Source organism: Dermacentor silvarum, chromosome 8 (assembly GCF_013339745.2).
Source record: "Dermacentor silvarum isolate Dsil-2018 chromosome 8, BIME_Dsil_1.4, whole genome shotgun sequence".
NCBI classification, from domain to species: Eukaryota; Metazoa; Arthropoda; class Arachnida; order Ixodida; family Ixodidae; genus Dermacentor; species Dermacentor silvarum.
This window is the reverse complement of record NC_051161.1, coordinates 55,352,180-55,376,581: the sequence shown is the minus strand read 5'-3', so window position 1 is coordinate 55,376,581 and position 24,402 is coordinate 55,352,180. Positions and strand designations below refer to the sequence as shown.

General features: G+C 42.9%; 2 protein-coding genes across 3 annotated transcripts in view; both read left to right on the top strand.

Annotated features, from left to right (window-relative positions):
- The first annotated feature begins 56 nt into the window (after positions 1-56).
- The window catches only part of LOC119461273 (ataxin-10), a 32,600-nt gene continuing 8,254 nt past the window's right edge, over positions 57-24,402 (top strand). Inside the window, exons 1-7 of the mRNA XM_037722506.2 lie at positions 57-280; positions 12,907-13,071; positions 14,052-14,131; positions 16,861-16,972; positions 19,672-19,842; positions 21,036-21,110; positions 22,676-22,838. Of these exons, the coding sequence (XP_037578434.1) occupies positions 171-280; positions 12,907-13,071; positions 14,052-14,131; positions 16,861-16,972; positions 19,672-19,842; positions 21,036-21,110; positions 22,676-22,838 (876 nt within the window). The 5' untranslated portion in view covers positions 57-170. The remainder of the gene's footprint in view (positions 281-12,906; positions 13,072-14,051; positions 14,132-16,860; positions 16,973-19,671; positions 19,843-21,035; positions 21,111-22,675; positions 22,839-24,402) is intronic.
- Positions 277-10,034, top strand: LOC119461275 (apoptosis regulator BAX-like). 2 transcript variants are annotated; one of them, XM_037722510.2, is made up of 2 exons: positions 277-621; positions 3,603-10,034. In XM_037722510.2, exons 1-2 carry the CDS (start codon positions 555-557, stop codon positions 4,319-4,321), a joined length of 786 nt encoding a protein of 261 aa, XP_037578438.1. In that variant the 5' UTR covers positions 277-554; the 3' UTR covers positions 4,322-10,034. The 2 variants fall into 2 exon arrangements, with proteins under 2 accessions (XP_037578438.1, XP_037578440.1); XM_037722512.2 differs by lacking the exon at positions 277-621 and adding an exon at positions 662-993.

The following is a 24,402-nucleotide window of genomic DNA, read 5'->3' as shown; positions in this document are numbered from 1 at the left end:
CACATTTCCGTTGTTTGTTGCCATGCGTCATCCCTGCACGCCCTCCGCGGCACGCTGTACGACCAACGACGCTACCCGCTGCAGTGGAAAGGGAGAGTGGTAAGGGAAACGGGCTGCAGCGCAAGCAAGTCTGGTCAAGTTGCAGTGCACTTTCGGCGACGATCAGTGTCATGAGCGAGGGCACGTTTGCTGGTGACGAGAAAGCTAACAGGGACCCTATTTGTTTGCTTGCCCCTCACCTGCACAGCAGCCTCCAAGAGCTAGCCGCCCTGCGGACCAGGTTTGTGCTTTGTTCTGGTCTGCACTAGCGGACACTCGACATCGTTTTTCGGAATTCGCGGGAGCCGCCGCTGGTCTGGGCATGACTCATACACCACCTTGGCGACCACCACCAGCGGACGAGACGGCTTGCCTCAGTTACAGTTGTGCAGCTACTGCGGCGTTTGCCATCGTGTGGCTCCTAGCTCTGTCTTGTCTATTGGTCCACTGCTAACTTCGTGCGCGTGTTTATTCTTGTTCGCCCAAAGAACTTATACCCCTTATACTGGAGGAATATGGCAAGGAAACTGGTCGAGGTTTCTGACGATTCCGCTGCATCGTCGAGCAGTGCCAGCAGTGGCGGTACGTATTGTCATCAATTTGCATGCACTCTTTATTCTCCGGTCACATGCACTGCAACAAAGCTGCCGCACCCCTCGGATCTCCCTGCGCTTTCACCAGCACCTGGGCCGAAATGTCGACGCACCGATAACGTCGTTTATTTATTATGCATTATCACTGCTTGCATCTCAATTCTTGTGCCATTTGCTCGTGCATGCACCCCGAAAAGATGCAAAAGCGCCCGCTTGACATGCGTCAGTTTACCGCTTTGTTTACTGCCCCGCGCCTCTTTAACCCATTGGCACGGTGCGTGCCGCGACCTGTTGCAACCGCGCATTGTGCACGGGTGGCAAGCCGGGCATCGCGCGGGATGAACCTGGCGCCGACTGCAACGTGAGTCAGTTCATTTCGGAGTTCACGCAGTTCATGCACCTTTTACTCCGGTGGCGCGTTATTTCACGGTCGGTCGAGTTCCCCTTGAGCGCGAGGAGGCGGGCGGGGAGGGTAACGGGCGAATTCGGAGGGCCGCCGGAGCCCGCTTTCACGGACATGATGCAACATGCCCTTCCGTATATTCGTTCGATTGCGTATTAACGAACAATCGGGCTGTGCGTATTCCTGGAAGCGCAGGCGCCGCTGCCGCCTGTCCTCCCGACCAGCGCGTTATCCTTCGTTTATTTTTTTCTTCTCTGCATTGCCTGCGGCGATGTTTGGTTGTGCGGCGGGGGTAGAGGAGGCGGTGTCTTTGTTTACTTTTGTTTCCTTTGCTTTCGGAGAAGTGAGAGGAGAGTCATCGGAGCACGTGCTTTCTTTTTCTGCGGGGATATGGTGCGCTTGGTGCATGGCTCCCTTGTCGAGGCATTTGGAGATTTGGTTGGTTTATGCTCCGAAGGGTAAGGGGGGAGGGGGCTGTGGGAGACTTGTTTGTGGGACAGCGGTCGTAGTGGGAGGGGGTCAGGAGAGGTAAAGGTCTTGGGGCGACGCAAGCTCCGAGTTTCTGATAGGTCGGCCGCCGTGAACAGGTGGTCAAATTTGCCGGAGACATTATCGGCCCATTTTGGGCAATGCCGTTCTTTCTGCTACTCGTTGGCCGACGTCTACGTACAGTCAATTCCCTCCCGTCCACTTTGTGACATTCCCTGCCGACATCGTTAGCTCAAAACGTCATAATCAAATGTGCTTTGTAGTGCTTCTTGACATGAGACATGTTTAGCAGCACGATATATATTTCCCCCCTCATTTTGAAATGTTCAACCACTTCCAAGGCAATTATTTAAATTCAGTGTAGAGGTGTGAAGTTTACACGTGTTCAAAAGTGATCTTAAATATTATTTACACTATGGTTGTTAGAAAATAGGGTGTTAACGGCAGTAAAAATGCATTCTTGGGGCGGGAAGGGGGGTATATATGTTGCTTTTGTTGTTTGTTTAATGTGTTGCCTTCTTGCAACAGAAGTGACGATTGTAGGATAGTTCATGTGACGTAATGATCACATTATTGTATTAACTTGCGGATGCAAGAATGAATAAGTTCTTCGCTTTTGTTTCGTCATGTTAATCTACTGCTCATTATGCTTGCAACAAGCCAACCAAGACCAGTTTTCTCTCAAGCCCCTGCATTGTTTACTTGGAAAGGAAGCTGTGAAACACATTCCAAAAGCCAAGGTTTAGTGGAAAGAGCAGGTTGCGGCAGTGATTCACAGTCACGTTAGTGGTGATGAGCTTTCCATTGGCACTTCCATGAAAGAGGCGCCTGTCGCATTCGTATCCGTCGCATGTCATTGTGGAGTGTTTTGCAACACGAGCGCATGGCAAAAAGGCTGCAACTCTCTTGTGCCACTTTTTCCTGTATTCTCCGTGCACGTAGGTAGGGCTTGCTTTTGGGGGTGTGGTTTTCAGCTGACCTTTTGTCCCTTTGTTGAAGCCGTGCAAGTTCTCATTTATTTTTATTTGTATGTTTGTGCATCTATTTTGCTTTCCCATGAGTTGGCATTGAATAGCTATTTGGTGTTAAACAATTGTTGCATGGAAATGCTGGATTGATTATTATTATATACAAGGAATTCTGCTCAGCAGTACAATCACTTATGTGATGGAATCTCATGCATCCTGTGTTGTGACAATACAGCGGACTTCCAGAATGCTTAAATATATGACTGGGCTCAGGTTCCTTGAGAGCATTTAGCAAGTGAGGCTGTGAAAATGGAAGCCCTGGGGCTGTAAAAACCATTTTCTATTGCAGGGTTGGCCAACAGGCTTGCTTAAAAAAAACACAAGAAATGAGTGCACCATGTTCTTCATGTGTCTTAAGCATACCAAAGGAATTCCAAGCCTTAATGCCTTTGTATGTTCTCACTGCCATGCTGCAGATCGCTGGTATACTTTCAAAGAATAGAACTCATAATTTCATGACAACTGTCTGCATTCTTTTTATTTTTTTATTTGTGAAAACTAGCGCATCACATATTTATGCTTTATCGTACCTGGACTGCCTGACCGAGTCACAGGCCACAAGTAGATTAAGTTAGGGCTACAGTTTAGCTGCTTGTGGTCTGCGCCACCAGTAGTCTGCTTCCATACCTTGACCAGCAAATTGGCCTGTTTCATGACACTCGTGAGTCTCAGGACTGCTGATAACAATTTTGGTGAATGCCAGTTCTGATTCCTGGTGGCAAGTACTGGTTATTTTACTGACTGGCTTATGTGTGCATCAGTGCTTCATATGTCTTCAGATTTGTGGTATTTCTTGAATGATCTGTAATAATGCGCACACATTAGAAAATTCTGAGAGCATTTTCTAGGTTCTTCACTGAAAAGCCCCGATGCTTGCACTGTCTGTCCATTGTCGAGATAGATTTAATGTATTACAGTAGTATTGCCTTCTTTTTTTTTATGCATTGATAGTACTCATGTAGGTGTAGATGACTTAGCTATGCACAGAAGCATATGCTGTGAAGCTATTTTTTCCAGGAGGATGACTAATGGCCTTCTTGGTTATTGCAGATACCAACGGAGGCAGATCAACTCCCAACGGCATACAACGACCACTTCTGCTGCCTCTGCAGACGCAGATGAGCATTCCCCTCCCACTGCTACGCAACACGCCCACGCACGAGGAGACGCGGGAGGAAGGCCGAGTACTTCTCAGCTCGTTTGTGGACTACCAGGTGGCACAGGAAGGAGCTGCCATGGATGCCGGAGCTGGCGGCGAGTCCATCGGGGACATGGTATACAGTCACACCATTGACGAAGAAGACATCGGCACTCCGCACAGCCGCACTGAAGCCGAGGCCCTCCACCCTGTCTACCGCAACATGGGTCGTGAGCTGCGTGCTCTTGCCGACCGTTTTTCACAGAGCAGGGAACGCATACGCGTGCGACAGGAAGCCGACTCGCTGGACATCTCGAGCCTGACCCGAGATAACCTCATGACGCTGATGCTCGAGCTCTTTGAGGATGGCTTCAGCCGCGAGAGGCTCGTCACGTTTTTCTTCTTCTGCAGCGACCTCATCCTGAAGTCGGTCCGGTGCTCTGTGGGAGGGCTGCGATGGCAAGTGGTTGCCTGGGTGTGGGCTTTCCTGCGTGACCGTGTCTGCTGCTGGGTACTCCAGCGCGGTGGATGGGAAGCCGTGCTCACAAACTACCTGCCTAAGTTGGCCATCACGGCCGCAGGCTTTGCCGTGTGTGTGGGTGTTGTATTTTACATTTGGAAGAACTGGTGAGCAGATGAGCGGGCTCTTGAAAGCCTTTGGACACGTTATTTGCTCATTCTGCAGATCGCGCATAACTTTTCTTTTTGTTTCTCGCAATTTTATAATTGCTCATCTTTTGTCAAATACTGGCAGGAGATTTTGTCGTACATTCAAACTGTCAGGAATGTGCCATTGTTGATTTGTTGCCACGGCTGTCATCACATGCTGCCATGTGGGTATGAACATTGACAAAGCATTGGTGGACAGGCAGTCTTCCTTGTGCATCTCATCATTTGTTCTTTTGCACTGCCGTGTTGACGTTCCTCGCATTAAGGAATGTTGTTATGCAGTCATTATTTATGTAGACACTTTGCCTGTTAGCATCAGTGTGCTGGCTGGTTTTATGTCCCTTTGAACTACGCTTCTGTGCCTTGGGCTGTGATAATGATATAGGTCCAGTGGCAAGATGTTTGCCTTTGCATAGGCCACTTCAAGACTCACCCATGCTACTTGTGCTAATTTAGCCAAAGCATCTACTGAAATATTTGTGCAGAAAAGAGAACTTTTGAACCCTGTCTGTGACAGAGGTAACCTACATTTTGACGTTGAAGTGTGGTAAAATTAGTGATAATTTAATAATACATGTTTCACGTCACTTAAGAGACATTGTTAAACTCTGAACAAGAAGTGTGACAAACGCCCCAGTTCATCAGAAGCAGATTTGCCTTTCATTTTTGCTTGCTTGCATCTCAAAATTTGAGGTCTGCCACTTCCATCATCAACACTTTCCATACTTTGCATCTCAGAATCTGATTTGTTTAGCAAAACTATTAAGCAGGTGGAAGTACTCTCAAATTGTGACATGGGTGATGTACTGATGTGTGCCATTCCAGAAATTCCTTTTGTCCAAGGTTGGCAAGCATGGTTCCTGGCCTTATATGGCCCTTGTGTTGCTCACTGGACAAACCAGTACTTCCAGTGTTTGGTCCTTGTGTATTTGTCAGGTGTAATATATAAGATGCATTTTGTGCAGCATCATTATTATTTTTTTTTTGTTCAGATCTCATGTTTTGCCATATTTGTTGCTATTTCGGTGTGTGTGTGTGTTCTTTTTTGACACTGTCAGACTTGCAAAGCAGCAGACAGTGGCATCAATAACTGACCGAGAGGGTTCTCTCTCCTTTTGTAGAATGCTTTGAACACTGTTCGAGTTTTATAGCTCTTTTGCTAACTCGTATCCCTCTTAATCGCTAGTTCTTACTAATTGCATTGATTCATTGTAAATGCAGATTTGTCAGTTTTTTTATATACCTACATTCTGGGCTCTTCTACAAGCATGTGTTGTACCAGGATATATTTTTGTCATTGCCTACCTAGTAGGCATTAATTTAAGTATTATTGCTCACATGCATTTCTGCGTGTGTGCATGCTCGGGTGAAGACAAATTTGGCAGGCTTTCCGTGATGCAAATTGCCAGCAATAATGCAGGACACAGTTATACAGCTATTGCTGTTATGTGGCCATCTTTGCCGACATACTTGTCTGAATTATCCCTTGACTATCTTTCAGGACATAGAGCGTCTGTAACATTCTAGCATCCACCAGACACATCAGCTCTGTGTGCATCTAAAGTGTTCCACTTGTCTTGCCAATAATGTGCCATTTCTCTAGTTCCAGACAAAGCAGTCTAAGTCAGGTTGTGGCCGAACCAATTTGTTTAAATAAAGCCGGTCTCTTGGCACGGGAATGAATTTTACAATGTGGATGCCTTGTATAGGATGGGCTCGCAGACTGATTGGTGCCCCGTGCTGCTAAAGCTATTCTGATTTGCCCTTATATGCAAAACAAATAAAAGGGAAACAAGAATTCTAGCTTGATTGTGGGGCTCAAGCTTTCACCTGACAGTTATTCTGTTTGTGACCTGGCTTTAACTAAGTACAAGCATCCACAGCATCAAAGTGCTTTTACTGCCTGTAGGGGGCCAGAAATCTTTTTGCTGCAACAGAGTTGGAGCGACGAAGCCTCTTGAGAGACAACCAGTTTGCTGTCTGTAATTAGATTCAAGCTAATAGAGGTGATTGATTGCTTAAAGTGACCTACAGTTATGTATTGAGTTCTATGTATTGTTTCCTTGGTTTTGTTATGGTTCAACATTCGTTTACAATGAGCTGCTGTAACAATGGCAAATGGAGCACTCCGTTTTGTGTAAATTGCAACAGCCACTCCTCAATGCCATCAATGGGCTCAGTTCATTGCCTGTCAATTCTTGCATGGTGTTTTTGGTTTTTCATTCTAAAGATTTTTTTTTTTTTTTTTTGCAGTGTTGTGAAGTTGAAAGAACAGTACTGTGCCTTTTTCCATTTTAAACCTGTTGTTTTAAGCGTATCCCGCCCAGAGTAATGAGATTGGCTGTTGTCAACACTCCTTACCCGCTGCATGTGATGCAGTATTAAGAGGTCACACAGTTGCTCATTTTGAGATAACGCTGGTGCTCTTGGAGATTGTTTCATGATGTAGGACTTTCGGGACGTATGGCAGAAACTTGCTAACATATCGTCTCACCCTGTCTTCACTGAATGTATTTTTATTTGTTCGCTTGAACTCTCTTGTGGCTCAATTTTCTGAGGTTTAGTTGTGATAAGCAAGAACGCTATCACATGTAAACTTTTAAACTCGTAAACATTTTTTGTTTGCTCCTATAGTTTTTTGTAAGTTTGGCCCGAGCGCACTGCGCCTAATGTACTTATCTCGTGCAATAACCTTTGCGCTTAGCGAGCTCTTGATATCTTGATATACACCAATGATTTTCTGTTCTCTTCCATCTTTTTTTTTTTTTTCAATTTTTTTTTTTTTTTTTTTGCATGCATCTTCAAAATGTTTTACCTTTGGAGGCCTACAGTAAAGGCCTTAATTGTGAATATTCTTTTCATTTTTATGAGCATATTTGATGCTCACAGCATGTGAGAATGTCCGTTTTTTAGCAGCACTGGAAATTTGTACTGCATTTGCTTAGTTGGTGTCGTCAGTGTCCCGAAGCCTTGCTAAATGAACAGCAACATGTGTGCCAGTTACGAGAATAGCACAGGAATAGCATTAGTAACATGAATACTAACACAATTAAGTTTATGTGCCGTCTTGTTTTTACCGGTTGGAAATCCCAGGTGCTTCTTGCATGTGCATACTGGTGGTCTGCTGCAACCTCCATTTTCATTTCGGCACCTCCATTATCAGCAGATAGACTTATGAGACTCATTTGAAGGAATACTAAAGGCAAACATTGAGTAAATCTAAGGGGATAGAGCTGTAAAATACCATTGTTCTAAAATAGGAAAAGCATCCCTTATACCAAGTATAAGATGATGTTAACATGAAACAGGGTTTATGCCGCTTCTGTCAAAGTACAGTACTAGCTCCCAGAGTAGTGTTATGCACGCTTTATAATTTGCAAACAGTGTAGTAGCAAGATATTTGTTTTATTTAAACTGGAAAGGAAATGCAGCTTGGTCAGTTTTATTTTTCTTGTAAAACTTGTTGATGTTATTGATTGACAGCACTTTGTCAGGGCTCCCTGTACAAGTACAGCACCTTCTCTTTGTGATCTACTTGCAGCCAGTGATGGCGATCAGCAGAGCATAAGTTTTGAGGTTGCACACACGATATATCTCTACTCCTGATCTTTGTGTTCTGAGCAGCATTCTGGCAATGCACCCTACCTTTCCTTGCGTGAATTACAGTAACACGGCAAGTCTTCAGTTAGCTGGCAGCGTTTTCATGTGATGAGCTTGTGATAGATTCAGAGAGAACTTTGAATCTTTTAATCACAAGCTAATTACATAAAAACCCTGCAAGCTAGCAAAAGACTTAGTGTGTTACTGTGACTCACCCAAGGAAAGGTAGGGTGCATTGCCAGAACGCTGCTGAAAGAATAAGATCAGGTGACTGCTTATGTTATGCCACCTTCCTTTTGGTGATTTTTGTTTTTGTGACTTAAGTTAGTGCAATGCAGTAGTGTTGCGCTGTTTACTCTTTACCAGTCTGTAGGTCTTAAGTGGTTTTAAGCTCCTATAACATTTGTAAATTTATCATGAATTGATGGCCTTAACCATGTATTTTAGCTGCATATTGAGCTAGAGTTTTACATTACTAGTAGTACAGTTGCTGACTGATTATTCGGACTTCACCGAAGAGCTGTCATCTTCTGCCCAAAAACTGGTGTATAAAGGTGACTGAAATTTCGGACACCATAAGGTACGTTGCTCTTTTTGGACATGAGCCGTGTTTGCGATGACGTAAGGATTGTGTCCATGAACGAAGTTGGTGTCATTTAAGCTACCACTCGTGAGGCAGTTTTTCAACTATGTGTGTTGTGCGGCCACTATGAATACATCTACATCGCATCAACTCGGCTCCTAAATATCCAGAGTGTTTTAGAATAGGGTACGCAAGTGGGTTACATATCTATGAACCCAAAGTCTGCTCAGGTTTTTCCGAGACCCAAGCGGCTTCTTATACAAGAGGTAGACCCATAAATTAATGGTGTCCAATATCTTCAGTCGCTGACACAGGACAAAGAAGCGCTGGTTAGGCCTAACAGCCTAGTCATTGTCAACTGGCACGACCATGACAACTTGCCACTGACCGACGTGGTGGTGGCAGCAAGTTGCCATGTTAAGCTTGCCTCTGTGTTTGCACAAATGGCTCATTGGGGATCAGGCTTAAGATCATGTGCATAGTTATGTACCGAAGGCAAATCTAAAAGTAGCGTTCAGGTTCATATGCAATGGGCCTGTACCTGCAGCACACGTACATGCCTACCAAGTTCACTGTGTGCTTACTTGAAGGAAAGGGGTAAACTCGCATGTAGGCGGAAAGCTTAGAAGTGAATTTGAGCAAAACAACCTAAACTGCAGTGACGGAGGTAGAGCTGCACAATGGGTGAACGTGGAACACATCTGCACCTTTCACCATGACAAAATTTCAAGCAGACATTATTTCACTGAAGCAGAACACTGAGCAAATATGAATACATTTTCTGCGTGTCTGGTGCTTCAAGAACAAAATCTTTTCTTGAAATTATTTTTTTTTTCTGACCATCGTCCGCGTCCCAAAAATCTGTCAACAACTGTACAGCACTAGTAGTATCTCAAAATTGATTACATTTAGCTATTTTATTTCTCTTTTAATATGTACCATAGTATAACCCATTCAGAATAGCCAAGTATTGCTTTTTAATTCTGGCATATGTGTTCTTTATGCATTAACTTTTCAAGTGCAAGCCAACTTTGTCATGGATTACATTTGGACGTAAAAAAAATGAAAGTAGTTGCTCTGTGAGGAACTTGCAGAATGTTCGATGTGTTTGGCACTCCTTCGTCAATTCTGTTTATTTGGTGGAATACTGCTTTGGTGGGACATTCACTGAAAGTTGCTGCAGTCACCTTTCTCCTGTAGCTGAGATGAATACTTGGCAACATACTGTGGATATACTGTGCAACTTCCACGATGTGTGTGCGATTATACATTTTTGAGAGCTTGTACATGTTGCAAATTTTGTCTGCCTGTTGTCTGGTGCATGAGCTGGGTTTTCAAGACACAGTGGCCATGACTGGATGCTGCTACACTGCCAATTTTCATGTGTGGTGCATAGTTTTGATAGTGTGCGTGAGGCCTCTTTTGGATGATGCCGAATGTTATTTTTATATCCGCTTTGGTGTGTTCACAAATAAACGGAAACTTTTTGGCATCTGACTGGTGTGTCACTGATTCTCTAGCACTGCCTTGTAGTCTTGGGCCAGATTACTGGAACATTTTAGTGTTGTTTTCAATTTCTGGGCAATTGTCCTTGATCTTTCATGCTGAGCAATTACTGCAGCACAATTGTATACAATTTTTTAATAAGCAAGATTCGTTACTTGCATTTGGGTCCATGCACACCGAAAACTGAGATAGGGCTAACATTTGCTCCACTTGCTTGGGTATTATAGTTCACCTTCGAAAAAAATCGAGCTAGTACACAGAAAAAGATGCCAATACATGCACTTATTAGGGGCAGGAAATGTATGTGGGCAACACATGATAATGACCAAAGGTAAAAACTAACTAATCTTTTGATTCCGATCTCTGGTCGTCAACCCTAGTTGATTTTTCAATAATTTTGAAGTATAAAATCTCCTTAATGTGTACGAACATAGCGATGGTAAATTGTCTGCAAAATGTGGTTATGTTTTATGCATACATAGGTAACTGACAAGGCATCCCCCTGTCTCTAAATTGGTTGTTTAATGCTCTTACGCTGCTGCTTTGTACCATTAGCATCAATTGCCTGCATGATAAATGTAAAATTATGTATGTCGACCGCAGTAGGAAAGGAGTGGAAGAATATCTGGGACATTTCAGTTCCCACATAGGAGCATTCTTTGCAATGAAGCGAGACCTGTTCCAAGCAGAAGTAATGAATGGACAAGGTCACTCTAATTGTGGGAAACCTTCTGTGCAGAAAGCAGCAACACAACTCGTGTTCTCTCATAAATGTTTTTTCGTCTTTCTTTTTTTCTTTTGCCATGGCCTTTGCAAGCCATGTTGTTTCTGGCATGATCATCCACACCCAAACAACTTTGGGTGTGGATGATTCGGTATAGTTCGGATATAGGCTTTCGGTACAGTTAGGATATGGGATGTGAAAGGACTTATCTACAGCTGCTCTTCATCACAGCTCTATTTGTTAGTGCAACACTGCAATGCATTGGGGTTAGGTTTCTTTAATTATCTCAACACTATTTCCTCGTGCAGGCTTTTTATGAAATCGCACAGAAGTAATGCCATGGTTTTGTGTCGACATGCAAGCAGAAGTTCCTTGCCATACTTTCTGGTGGAGCAGATGGAAACATTCTTTTCATGTTGCTGTTTCACTGACAGATAGATGCACGGAAACTGCTCTTAAGTGAATGGTGACGATACCGCTTCACGTGAATACAATGCACCCCAGTTTACATTTAGCGAATTGTCTTGTGCCACTGTGGAAATGCTTTGTGTCCACCCAAACTGGTGCGGACATTGAGTCTAGCGACTGTGTGTTAGTGCAAGTGTTTGAAAGCCCTGTGCTGGCCAACTCGCAATCCCTCTTCTCCGTGCCATGTGCCAACCTTTTGCATGAACGGTGAGGAGCAGTATTCTCGAGCTATGACTTTCAGGGATACCATCGCCTTCATGAGATTTTTCATAACTCGGCACAGAACAGCATAGCACGGCATAGTATACGGTCGACAGCGATCCTGGCACTTTGCGAAACTCTTCGCACTGTGCCTGTTGGCAGTGTAGTTCAACATATCTGGTGCTCAGTCACACGATATCCTTTGGAAGTGATCATATCCCCGAAAGTGACAGCTCGATAGTACCACCCCAGGTTAAAAATACACTCCTATAGTTGGGACAGAAAAGCAAGCCCTGTGGAATGGGACTGATGAAACCACAATTGTTACTTGAAGAACTTGCTTGGCACTCCTTTTCACTATTCTGCCTTCCAGAGAAGAGATCCTCCTTCATAAGTAGGCACAATGGCTAGCTCTGCCCCTTCCAATAGGATCTGTTAAAATCTGAAAGGTTTACTAACCAAGCAATTCGCAAAGGGTGACCGCTCTCTCTCAATGTATCCTTGTCTGGTGTGTAATGCAGTACAGGCTCATAGGATGTTATTGCATTTACACAGGTGTGGTGTTTGATGCAGACAATACTGAGCCATACAGTACTGTTGTATTTATGTGATTACAGCTATAGAGGTTGTTATTTCGCAAAATATGTTTGTCGTCAACCACGGATGACTTGTCAATGGAATGGTAATGTGTATTGTCAGTGAGAGAGATAGCCTGTGCTTCCAGAGGGATTGGCAACAGCTGACATGTGATTGTCATGTGACAAGCTGTCTCGTGAATTTCAGATCCAGCCACGTAATTTCAGCCCATGAGGAAAACAAAATGTGTCACTTTGTATGATTATAGTATTTAACAGAAAATTTGCACAATGTTTGGTCATATGCATTGACGGTGACTTTCAACAACACTTGTGCCACTGGATTGTGTCATAGCTGTAGCATTCTGGCACACACGGTCACTGACATGTGCCTCATAAGGCAATGGGTGTGGCCATAGTTATTGCCTATATGAAAACTGGCCACAATGCCATAGCATTGTCATGTCATAGTGTTTTGCAGCCTGCTCGAAAGTTGGTGACCAGTTAATGGCTGGAAACCCAAATTTCTATGAAGTTCATTTCATTTATCTTGGAAAGAAAGCATCAACTTGGTGCATGTACCATCAGCACATATCGAAAAGTGAGCATGAAAAATATGATGAGAAAACTAGTTAAGCATAATTAAATTGGAGTGTGACGTGCAGTCACTCTGTAGCCAGTTTCTAAGTGTGGTGTAGTCTGAAGTCTGCATTACGGAGCCTGAATTAGGCCACTGTTACAAATGCTGACGAGCTGACAAATGCAGGAACGCAATCTTTTCGTTTTCTGACTTGTCTGTGTTTGAATTTATGCCGAATGTACGTTCAGAATTTTCAGATATGTCTTGAGCGGACAAGTGTAGCTCTTGTGTGGCACTTCTGCGTTTGCAGCGGGCAGCCTGTGCCCAGTGAAACATGGAGCTCTGTGGAAGCCATTGCCCAGAAGCTCGCTACCACTTGGGACGACGATGTAGAATGGGAGGCGGTGGCTGACCTCTTTCGCTTCTTGCGAAATGCTTTTGCTGGTTCCCCCGGAAATGCAGCCGCTGCAACCAGGTACTTTCTTATCCATTCCATTTACACAGCTAACCTTTTTGTTTAGATATAGGGGTTGTGGTGGTACAGTGCTAATGATTACAGACCCTCTTTGCAAAACCTGCAGTAATCAGAATTCCTGCATGATGAAAACTCATTCACCATGACAGCATGGACTATCCTTCAGATGAAGATTAGATGCAGTACTGGCATCTTTTTTCAATGCAAGGTATCCACGTATGCCTTGTGCGATTATGTGCACTTGTGCTTGTCACTATTGCACATAATCTCTACATTCACATTAAAAATGCTCGTACATCACTGTATGTCTTGAGGACAGACCGTGCTGCCGTGATGAAGGAGTTTTCACTGAAGTTGACATTAGTCAGGGAGCCTGGCTGTGTCCCGAGATCCTGCTTTGTAGCGATGCCTTTTTCGATGCTAATGCCTTTTCGCATTTGTGAGTGATGACTACTCATGAGCGCCAAAAGCACAAAAAGGCATTAGACTCAAAGAAGGCATCGCTTCAAAATATCGGACCTGCTTTGTGTGGTTTTTCTCTCCATGTCAGCGGACTTTTCTTGGGACAAACATAAAGGGGCTGTGAAAACCTGTTTATTTTATCAGTATTTAATCCTAGCGGAAGTGCACTGAATGTGTGGGTATATAGGCTATAACCTGTTTGGCTCAACACTATCTCCTGATCCTGTGTTGCATCTTATTTAACTGTGCAGCCCATTCTCACCTTTAAACATAATTAGGATTTGACACTAGTTACAACAACATTTTATAGACAAACATCAAGGCATTGTAGCTACATTTCTTTGTTGGATCCTTGTGCAGTTGCTTCGTATCATGACTTTTACATTGTTTATGTGTTGGTAATGTGGTGCTGTGAGCATTAAAGGCATCAAGGGAGTCTGCTTTAGTGCACTGTAATATGGCATATTTTCATGTTACTCACCATTCTGACACCATATATGCCGTGCCATTTGTTTCAGGAATGATGTGCTAATGCAAAGTCTAAAGACTCTAGTGAAGGGCCTCTGTGAGCTTCATGTCAAGGATGCATCCCATGCTGGTTTGTAATCTCCCACTTTATTCCTGTGGCTGTATTGGTAAATACGACAACTCTTGTATGTCTTCGTCAGACCTCATGTTCACTGCTGTGCACATTGGCTTTTGGTATTCTAAAAGTTAAAAATAAAGTGATGGGTGAAAAAAAAAATCACTAACTTGGAGCCAGATATATATGGCACTATTTATCACTATAGTTTATTCATCTTGTTGCCACTAATCTTCAAGAAAATTGGCACCACTCCATGTGAGACCGTTCTATCATTAAGGACAATGAAAAGCACTCATGAAGAGCATCTAACATGCCAAAAAATGACACTGCAGTCTGGAACGAGATATCTGCCCAATGAAGACCATGCAACATTATGCTTTATCGGTGTCTTTGGACAAACACAAGATTTTACCTGAACAATGCCAGATGTCACTTTGTCCATGCACATGGATGTGCTGCAGTCATCATGTACCTGCACCAGTTGACCAAGTGAAGGGTTTTTCAGGCTCATAATAGACTAGTTGGCAGTGACAATTGACTATAAAAAGTACTGTGTCTGAAAAGGATAAGCATGTGACAGCACAATTCAAAGCAGTAACATGAAAAAACTTAGTGGTGATATGTAGATGAAACTGGAGGAATTGCAACTTCCCATCTAAGATTGATATCTTTATTAGCTTTTCTTGTCTTGCTAATAATTAGCTGTGTAACATTTTTTTCTTCACAAAAGTGTCTACACATATAAAATCTTGTTTTTACAAGTGATAGCGTTTGGAACACTCTAATTGGCAATCTATCTTTCTGCTGCTTTCTGTATGCTTCATTATAGAGGAACATGATAGTCGTGATTGTTTGGTCAGCATTGAGGGCACAACTGTGGTCACTGCAGCTTCCCATCTAAAATTAAGATTTTTGCTTGCATTTCTTTGTTTTGCATGTAGTTAACTATTATCATTTACTCATTCACAACTGTCTGCACATATGTTTGCTGTTAAAAATGATACTTTGAAGCAACCATTATAAAGGTGCATGCATGATAGTCAATAATGTTTGGTCAAACAGCTTTTTTGAAAGGTGTGTACATAATAATCATGAACAAGAGACAGCATTTAAAGTTGATGCCTATTTGTTTGGTTGTTGCATTCTTAGCCTTATTTCAAATTAAACTAGAAACGCAGGAAGAATACTGAACAAAATGGCTCCAACACTGATCATATTGCAGCCCTTCATTTACTGACGGAGTCATATTTTTAATGTTATTTGCCCTGTGAAGTACTGAACCTTTGAAAGGGCTTTGTACACAATTGTGGACAAAGACATGCATTTTTCTTTGCATATTATAAAAGAAAGATTTCGTGCTTGCCACTGCTTTGTTCTTGCTCAAATTTCGCAGCAAAATTGCATTTCATGGTCTAGATTGTTCAATATGACACTGGGCTCTGCTACTTGCCTGGTGTTCAAAAGCGAAAAATGTGAAAATTTGTATTTGCCTTCATCTGCGCCCATCATGAAGTCCACATCATGACCACCACGCCCAGCGAGTAGTGGAAACCAATCTCTGAGGCCATGCTTTACCGTACTGCAGACACCAGAAGTGACATATCCGTCATGTGTTCAGTATCATTCACTGCGAGAGGTGCAGACGAAAATAAATTTGCATTTTGACAATCTAGGCAAGTGACATTGCCAATTAAGTGTTATATGGAATGCTTAGGATTTTGAAATGCAAACGTTGTGCTTATTACAGAGCAGGGGTATGTGTGACATACTTGTTTATGATGTGCAGGGAAAAATACATGTCTTTGCATATTGTGCAGTTGGTGGTGTTTAAATTACTTGTCAGTCATTCTGTAACAACCTGCACCAGTTTCAGTTTCACATTTATGTGATGTTTTGGCAAAAGTACGACAGTTAGAACGAGACATGGTGGCTCACTAAACAGCCAAGACCAGAAAGCCATTTATACTTTCTTATTTGTTTGCAAGTGCTTGCAACTACTTCCTTGCTCTCCACGAGTAAACTTGCAGCTATTGCAGTGCTGTGTACACAACTGGTGTAAACACATTTTTAAAGAAAATTTAAGTTTGCTCCAAGCTTTCGAAATTTTGACCACGTATGCTTATCTCAGAAAGTTTGTTTTCAGTAAAAACTGACATCTGAAAGTGTTCGAAGGTATTGAAAGTGTTCGAAAGGTTCGAAAACTTGACATTCTATAAATAATCTGCATGCAGTCAGTGTGTGCAAGTTCCCATTACAGCCACTGGCCGAGGCTTTGTCTGTAAGCCATGGCTGCCAACATACAGCTCGCCAGCATTGAATGTGGCTTTTCATAGGCTGTCCGCAGCCAGCTATCCGATCTGGTGATAATTCCCACACCGATGTCACTCGCCTAAAATTGTATCGATCGGTGCTTGCCAAAGCAGGAACATTTTGTAAGCTTATGTGTCAGCCATTCACAGACACTAAGTCAATGTGTTTCAGCCAAGAGGAGCGGAAGAAAAGTTTAGTCAGCTATGCTACAGTCAGCCACGTTCGTGTTTAGTATGACTCTCCGCCCAAATTAAGCCTGGGAAATGGCTCCCTAAAGTTACTGACCGAGGTTTAAACATAATGAAATATGAGGAAAGTTGTTTACTTTCAAAGCTCATTAACTAACTTTGATTGATAACCTTAATTATCAGCACCCATGTAAGAATGTCATTGCTTGTTCTTACATTTTCTTGCATTTTATTTTCTTTCAGAGTGTGTGGTTGGGCTTCGGTGCAGTTTACAGTGCTTGGGCAACCTTGTGTGTAGCCACCAGTCCAGTGAGGACCTCGTTTGGGAATTGCTGATGGCACAGGAATCCAAAATGTAAGAATGGCTGTATGTGTGGAATTATGGTCAGTTTCCTATTCATTCAAGGCAAACGAGGATGTGTGGTTGGTATGGAAACATTAATACATTCACCGGCGGCCATTCACTTTGTGAGGTCCCGGTTTTGGCGCATCACGACCTTTGCGGACTGTCAGACGTTACAACAGCGAAATGCCTTTTGACCCACCATTGAGTCATGCACCTTTGCAACTTTCTTAACCCTGTATGCCCAACCACAATTCCACATCACGAAAAATTAGAAAAACTTCTTTACCTTTATTTTTGGCCATGAAAAGTGCATGTGCACAATAAACACGAATAAAACATTGACCTGCTATTTGAGTTAAAACCTAACTAGTATATAGTAACTAAATTACAAATAATCAGCTTGCTGAACTATCCACAACTGAAAAGCCACATCTGCATATCAAACATGCTCGTATACGTTACGTGTTAAGTTTGCTGTGCTTAAATTAGAATTTTGAGGAGCTAAAACTTGCATACCGTATATGTAACATTTTGCATTACAGGATTAAATTTCTGAGAAATGGTGTTGTCAGACAGCCAATCAGAAGCTACAAGATTTTTTTTTTTTTGTCCACTGATTTTTTGCGGAAATATATTGCTTGCGTGCTATAGAAGCACCTGCATGGCTGCGCAGGGAGAACAACCACAATGACCTATTAGTGGCCCACACTGCAGTGAAAGTGTTAAACTCTGGGCCCTTATTCTTAACAGCATTTTTCAAAATGCACTGGTATATGAAGTGCAGTTTGCAAACAGCTTCTGTTAGCCAGTAAAGCATAACAATCAAAATCTGAAAATTCGTTGAGGCGGTTTAAGCAGCTACCTTACATGTGCAATAATATATTACCCCAATATTTTGTTTAGCATTTAGCAAATACACTAAAGTTGTAGTACTTCTTTTTAGGCCTCATGTCATAGAATGTACAGGGACCATACACTTTTAGTGAGGAATATTATTCAAACTAGCTCATCATTTTTTACACTAGCATAGCTTCAACATTGCCACAGTTCTGTGGGGAAAATGTAGCTGATGACACTCTTCAGGTAGGTTTCTCTTGTTAAAAGATAAATTCGTTGGCTTTCAATATAAACAGGAATTAGTGCTAGAATATTAATAGGCTATCTCTCCTAGCATCGAACGCTAAAGGACTAGACTTAACAAGCTCCGAGAACTTTTACTGGGACGCATTGGCCTAAATACGCGAACGTAATTTAAAATACAGACGCTCACTGACATACTGGCATTAAGGGTTTGGGGAAAAACTTATAAAATGGAACTCTGGTCTTCATTTTCTCTTTTGATAATCAACCGATTACGGGTTATTACGGTAAATGTTGCACATTTACCGTAATAACAAGACTTTTTAATAAGTGTCATAGAACAATAAAACTTTGTGTGCTTGTAAGGCTTTTTCTGCCCATTACATTACACTAATTATATTTTCCGTAGCTTCAATAGTTTTGGTTCAGTATTGCCAAAAGTCGAAAACAAAGAGATTTTTGTGCACACTTCTTTAAATATTAATTTTTATAAGGAACATAAAAAAACCAGCTTAATCTACTCTTCTAATAATGGCAGAATGCCGAAAAATAGCATGAATTTTCTTAGGCGTCATCAATATTAGAAATAAATTGCAAAGTTGTAATGCCTCATTTCTTAACACTTCTCAGAAGTTAGCTCAAATCTGCATAATTATATCACAAAAATATTGCAAGTACAGATCGATATCGGCTTTCTGCACATCCTAAAGTAGAAGTGTACCAAATATCGTAGGAAAAAGTTGAATAGAACTGTAAAAAAAAGTGTGCACTAACTTTGAGAATTGCTAAAAGATGCAGAAGGAGAGAACTCCAATTGAAACTTTGAAATACATGTAACCATGTATTTGCTACTCGTTTTGAATCATTTTTTACAATTTTCTCAAGTGTGTTTCACTTTGATTTTTTAGGCAAGGAAGCAGAATGTTCAAAGTTATCAAATCAATCAAAAACAAAAAATCGAAAATAGTTGGAAAAAATTTTCATTTCTCAACCCACATCTCCCCTTAAGAGACAACCACATGTGTGCAATATTCAAGCGACCTGACAGGCTGACACTGTTGCTGTCCGACAGTGAGCCACTACTAAGAGTGAAATCAGATCAAAGTGGGCAGCCTGGGTAGCATGGGCAATGCCACGTTGTTATGCAATCACGGGTAACTGGTGGAAGGCCATGCAGACTTCCATGAGATGAATTAAGTTTTCTGGCTGGCCGGAAAGCGATGGCAACAGATCACCCTCCGTGGCAACCAAATTTGTTGTTTGTTGTCGTCGCTTGAAAATCACATGCATGTGGCTGCACATTTACCGTAATAACAAAAACAGAGTTCTGAAAGGGTACTTGATCAGTCTAAGCATGTCTAGTGTTTCTCATCAGTGTCCGTATAAAAGTTACCTAACACACATACATGTGATGTAAAATTGTGGCCAATGGCCACACAGATATTTTCCACAGTGATTAGCCAGATGTTCTGGCCTTGCTGTAGCTTCTATTAGTGCAGTGCGCTCTCTCGTCTGCTTGCTTGTGGTACTCCTGGTTTGGCCGATATAGCATCTGTTGTATGGTGCCACTTTCATGGCCTTTCCATGCACTCGCATGTGTTCTTATGTGTTTATATCTTGTGGCGCAGGTGCACTGCCCTTCTTAGAAGCCCTGACGTCAAGGTGCGGCAATACTGCAGCATGGTTTTGTACAACTGCCTTTCGCCAACACACGTGGAGAGTCTCTTAAAATCGACTGGTTCTGTGGGCATGATAGAGAGCCTTGCAGACATGCTGGCCAACACCGAGTCTGAATGGAGGTGGGTTCATTACCGAAACAAACGTAGGCAGGACAATTCTTATATGCACGGAAATTGTTCACATAGCTTTAATGAGCACAAACTGCAAATCCATATTGTAGTGAGTACCTTAATTTTGTGGATGCCTTATAATTCACAGAATACTGGCCCTGCAAACAACTCACGGCCATGCAACAGTACGGCCATCTTACAAAATGTAGTTTCTTCAAATTATTTTGAAAGTTCAGAACGGGACATCTCAAAATCACGCTAAAAAAAATGTTGTTTACAGTATGCACTCACTTGTCAATATACGCAGGAGTCCTAATAGCAAATATGTATTGTTTTTGGCTATTCATGTCTTATAAGTGTTCTGTCATCAGTCAGCCATCTTAGACCCCATTTTTGTGCCCTGAGAAGCCAAGACATTCGAATCAATGGAACTTCAACATGCATTGAAAGCATAGCGGGCCTGCTGGAATTTTGAGATTTTGTTTCAAGGGGCCCCTGATCCACTCTGAGCTCACAAATTAGTCATATATAGTGGCAGCTGTGTACCATGGGGCTGTGATACTAAGAAAGTTGCAGGTGTTTGATGAATGACTACATAACCGCTACAGTTTCCCTCCCCCCTTTGCTATTATCCTCACTGGGGCTCTCTCCTCTTATTCGCATACTCTCACTAACTCCATGCACTGCAGCGATATCAACTGGTCACATCAACACACCAAAAGAAAGGCTTCTCTAATGTAAGCTCCTAATTGCCTGAAGCACGACACCAATTGAATGAAAACTTGATGGAAGAATCAGTGGTGCATAATGGGCAAGATCTCCTTCCTTTCAAGAACACACAGTTGGGTCTTGTCACCTTGGGGCTATTGTCCCTCATCGACCGACTAATCGAATGCTTTTACCCCAGTTACGTCGCACACTGGGCCCTGCTGGGTTCACGCCGTGCAAAGAGGGGACCGGAAAAGTCTGGGGAGGGGCACAGGGTTGTTTTTAGTATTGGTAGCTTCTCCGCGGCACGTAACGCTGCCATGTTCATCAATGGTGATCCTTACGGTACATTCTGCGCACTGTGGGTATGTTTATTTGAAATTTGCTCAAGATGTCAGAGATGATGTAGGGGTCCTTTAATTACCCAGAATTTTTAATGATCTGACTTTGATTCTTCACGTGTTGAATTTTACACTCTTTTCGTTTTGTTCCAGCCTTTTCATATTGGAGAAGCTGCTTCAGCATGATGACTTGGTGACAGTCTTCCAAAAGTTGTCTGCTCGCTGCAGGTATGTTACTGCGCTACCAGAAACAGCATTCTTAGGAAAATTGTGTGCAACTGAGTAAGGACGACAAAATGTTTTATGTGAGTGTTACTGTGTTTAAAGGGGTTGAGACACCAAATTTTGAGGCTATAAGAAGCCTGCTGTAGGCTTTCTCTGTATGCAAGGACACTCAACATGAAGTGTTGAACACAGCAAACATTTAAAATATATTTTAATTCGCTTCCACAGAGTGCCTAAATGTTCGTTCTCGCAATCGAGACCTATCGCTGGCGCGATTGACACCGACGTCACTGTGTTGGAAGTGTAACGAAAGTTTAGTGACGTCATACCGCAGTAGAGTGACGTACAATGAGCGGTGACCCACAGTAGCAGGCAAGCCCAGAGAGCCTGGAGTCGAGTGCAGTGAGCCGCATCGGACGCAGACGGAGCTGCCGTAGCTAGCCATGACAACTGTCGGCGTAGTTTTATTTGCCTGCGCTGGTACAGAACGTGTGTGCGAGGGTGGACGATGCAGCAGTGCATGCATCACAGCTTTGTGGGCCCACATGACCAAGCTTCCGAGACAGTGACGTCACTGTCCGCCCAGAAACTGAAACCGAAAATCGTTCATGTAAAGAATGTGATAGTAAATAACTTACCGAGAATATATGAATCTTCAAGCGTGTATCATGCTTCCTGGAGCAATAAGAAACGTTTGAAACAAAGAATGCACAAGCCACAAATTTGTTGTCTCATAATAATCATTTTGGTTCTGGCCTTTCTATGTGCAACTCTTAGGTGCAGTGAGCCTTTGTTCACAGGCTAGAGGAGTTAACCTCAGACCAACCTTCCTGCCAACTCCTGTACAAATTTTCTTTTATTGCGATAGCAATTATATGGACACTCAAAAGCAGATTTCTGCCGTCGGCGTCGCCGTCGCCGTGAGGTTCCGTATGACGTCATTTGGAGAAGAAATCGTCGCCGCGCGCCGAACGCTGTATGTGCGAGTGAAAGGGCGCGAGGGGCGCGTCTTTCACGGGGAGTGAACGCACGGCGGAGAACAAACGCGCGTTCTGCGCCGTGCTCGCTTAAGGGCTGCAGAAGTAGGCGTCTCTGTTCTCCTTCACAATCACCATGTATGTAGAGCAAACGCGCCTTCTTCCGACGAGCGAGAGGCCGTGGGGGAGGGGGAGGGAAGGGAGGCGACGTTTAGCTGCGGCACGCTGTGCCTATTTATATCAGAGGCTCCGGCAACAGTCACCAACGCCGCACGCATTTTGAGCGAACGCGGGCAAAACGCCGATGGCGTCGACAACAGTTCTGCGTGTTGCCGGTGCTGCTGCATGTCCAAGTTTATACAGCTGATAAAGCTAATATCATTACTCCGTATAGCTCTCTACAAGTTTGCTATCGCAATTGATGCTTCGCCTTTCAGGTGAAACTGCGACAACTTTTTCTTTCTCAAATTACTATCCAGTACGAACTGGCTGACAAAAATAGTTCAGCGAGGACCACAAAGAGCCGAGTCTTGCGTTCAGAGGTGACAGTGTTGTTATATTTCAGTAGCTATGCATTGCAAATTCTTTCAGGTGTGTACTGCTGGATATTGCTGCTGACAACCTTATAAAGAAACAGGGGGAAGATGCACCAATTCCAATCTCCTTACCTTTCTTACAACATGCTCATAGTCAGCTGTTGGAGAGGGTATGGACCATGACAAAATGCTTGGAGGCAGCAACTGCTGGTGACCCGGTAACCCTTACGCATATTTTGAAAACACTTATTCTTACTCTATGTCACTTGCAATGATCAGATTCCAGATGTTACTCCTGGGAAGACTGTATCTTCATTTTGCATGTTTACGTGCAATGTTCCTTTAGAAGCTTTGTTGGAAACATGAGGAGAAGCTTTCTTGAAGCGGTTAATTAAAGGCTATTCAAAAAAGTACGATGCATACAGATGTGTTTGTTTTCATCCTATCCAGTGTGTAATCTCAAGTAATGCTTATGTTTATGCAGTACAGGGTTCGCAACTTATGCCAAAATGCAAACAGCAGTTAAATGTATGCACACTGCTTGACGTCAATGCAGCGATGTCACAACCTTTGATATTTGTTGAGGGAACAATGGTGAGGATAGGCGTACGCAGAAAGAAGTACGACAGATATGTACACGCATTTAAGGCATTTATTACCACTTGTGTCACGGTGGCACATGACTGTTCTGAGGAATCGGCAAAGAATGCCCTGTGGCCCAAGTATAAGGTAGCCCAAATTTATAAAATCAAAGAAGCCATTCAGTACCATGCACTATTCCATTAAGAGGTTTTTGTGCTTTAGAGATAACCGAGGTGACATTATATGTGCAGTTGTTATGTGTTTTATTCTTTCATTACACAGTACAGAGGTGCACTTATTGGCACTGCTTTATCGCAGCACATATAGGACAGCTTTCGGGAGCTTGCATCCAATGTCTATATTGACACGCATACTTCTTATATTTCTTTGGTCACTGCTTTTTGCCGGCTAACAAATGTTAAACGTTATCGCTCGACGCAGGATGCGCCTGTGTGTAGCAGAAGTTTCTCGAATGTTATCGATTGTTCTATTTGTTGACTGCTGTCACCAAAGCGTTTTTGTAATCTGATAATCGCATTGTGTAGTACTTTCCGGGAGCCACGTGGGCACCAGTGATTACGCTGGAGCCTCCGATGAGTCATGTATAAAAGCTGATGCTCTTGACCTGCGGATCATATTTTGCCGATCGCCGACTATGTTCGCTGCTATAGTTATGCTTTGATTATCATTTTCTTTTATGGGCATCCGTTCACCCAAAAAGATCTAGTTTCGTCATTCACAGTTTTGCTACTGTGTCCTCGACCATCACTACAATGTGACAATATAACGTTTATAATGTATCTGCAAATATATCCAGCTAGATACCGCCAACTTACAGTCTGACCAACCAATAGATGTGAAACCATGGTAGGCTCGGCAAAGTAAGCTTCGCTTTAGTAAGCACGAGACCTGCCACGGTGGATCAGCAACTATGGTGTTCTGCTAGTGAGCATGAGGTTATGGGTTCGATTCCCAGCCTCTGCAATTCAAGGATGCTTGTACACTTAAGACTTGGATAAGTTTGACCCATTTGGTCAAAATGAATTTAGAGCTACCCACAACGGCGGCTTTCATAGCCCATGAGTTGCTTTGGAATGGTAAACCCGATAATTTGATGTTGATTTCTGGATGAGCGGCGGTGACAGGCCACCACTTTTGCAGTATTTTGCCCATCATTGCTGGTGTGATAGAAGCAAGCAG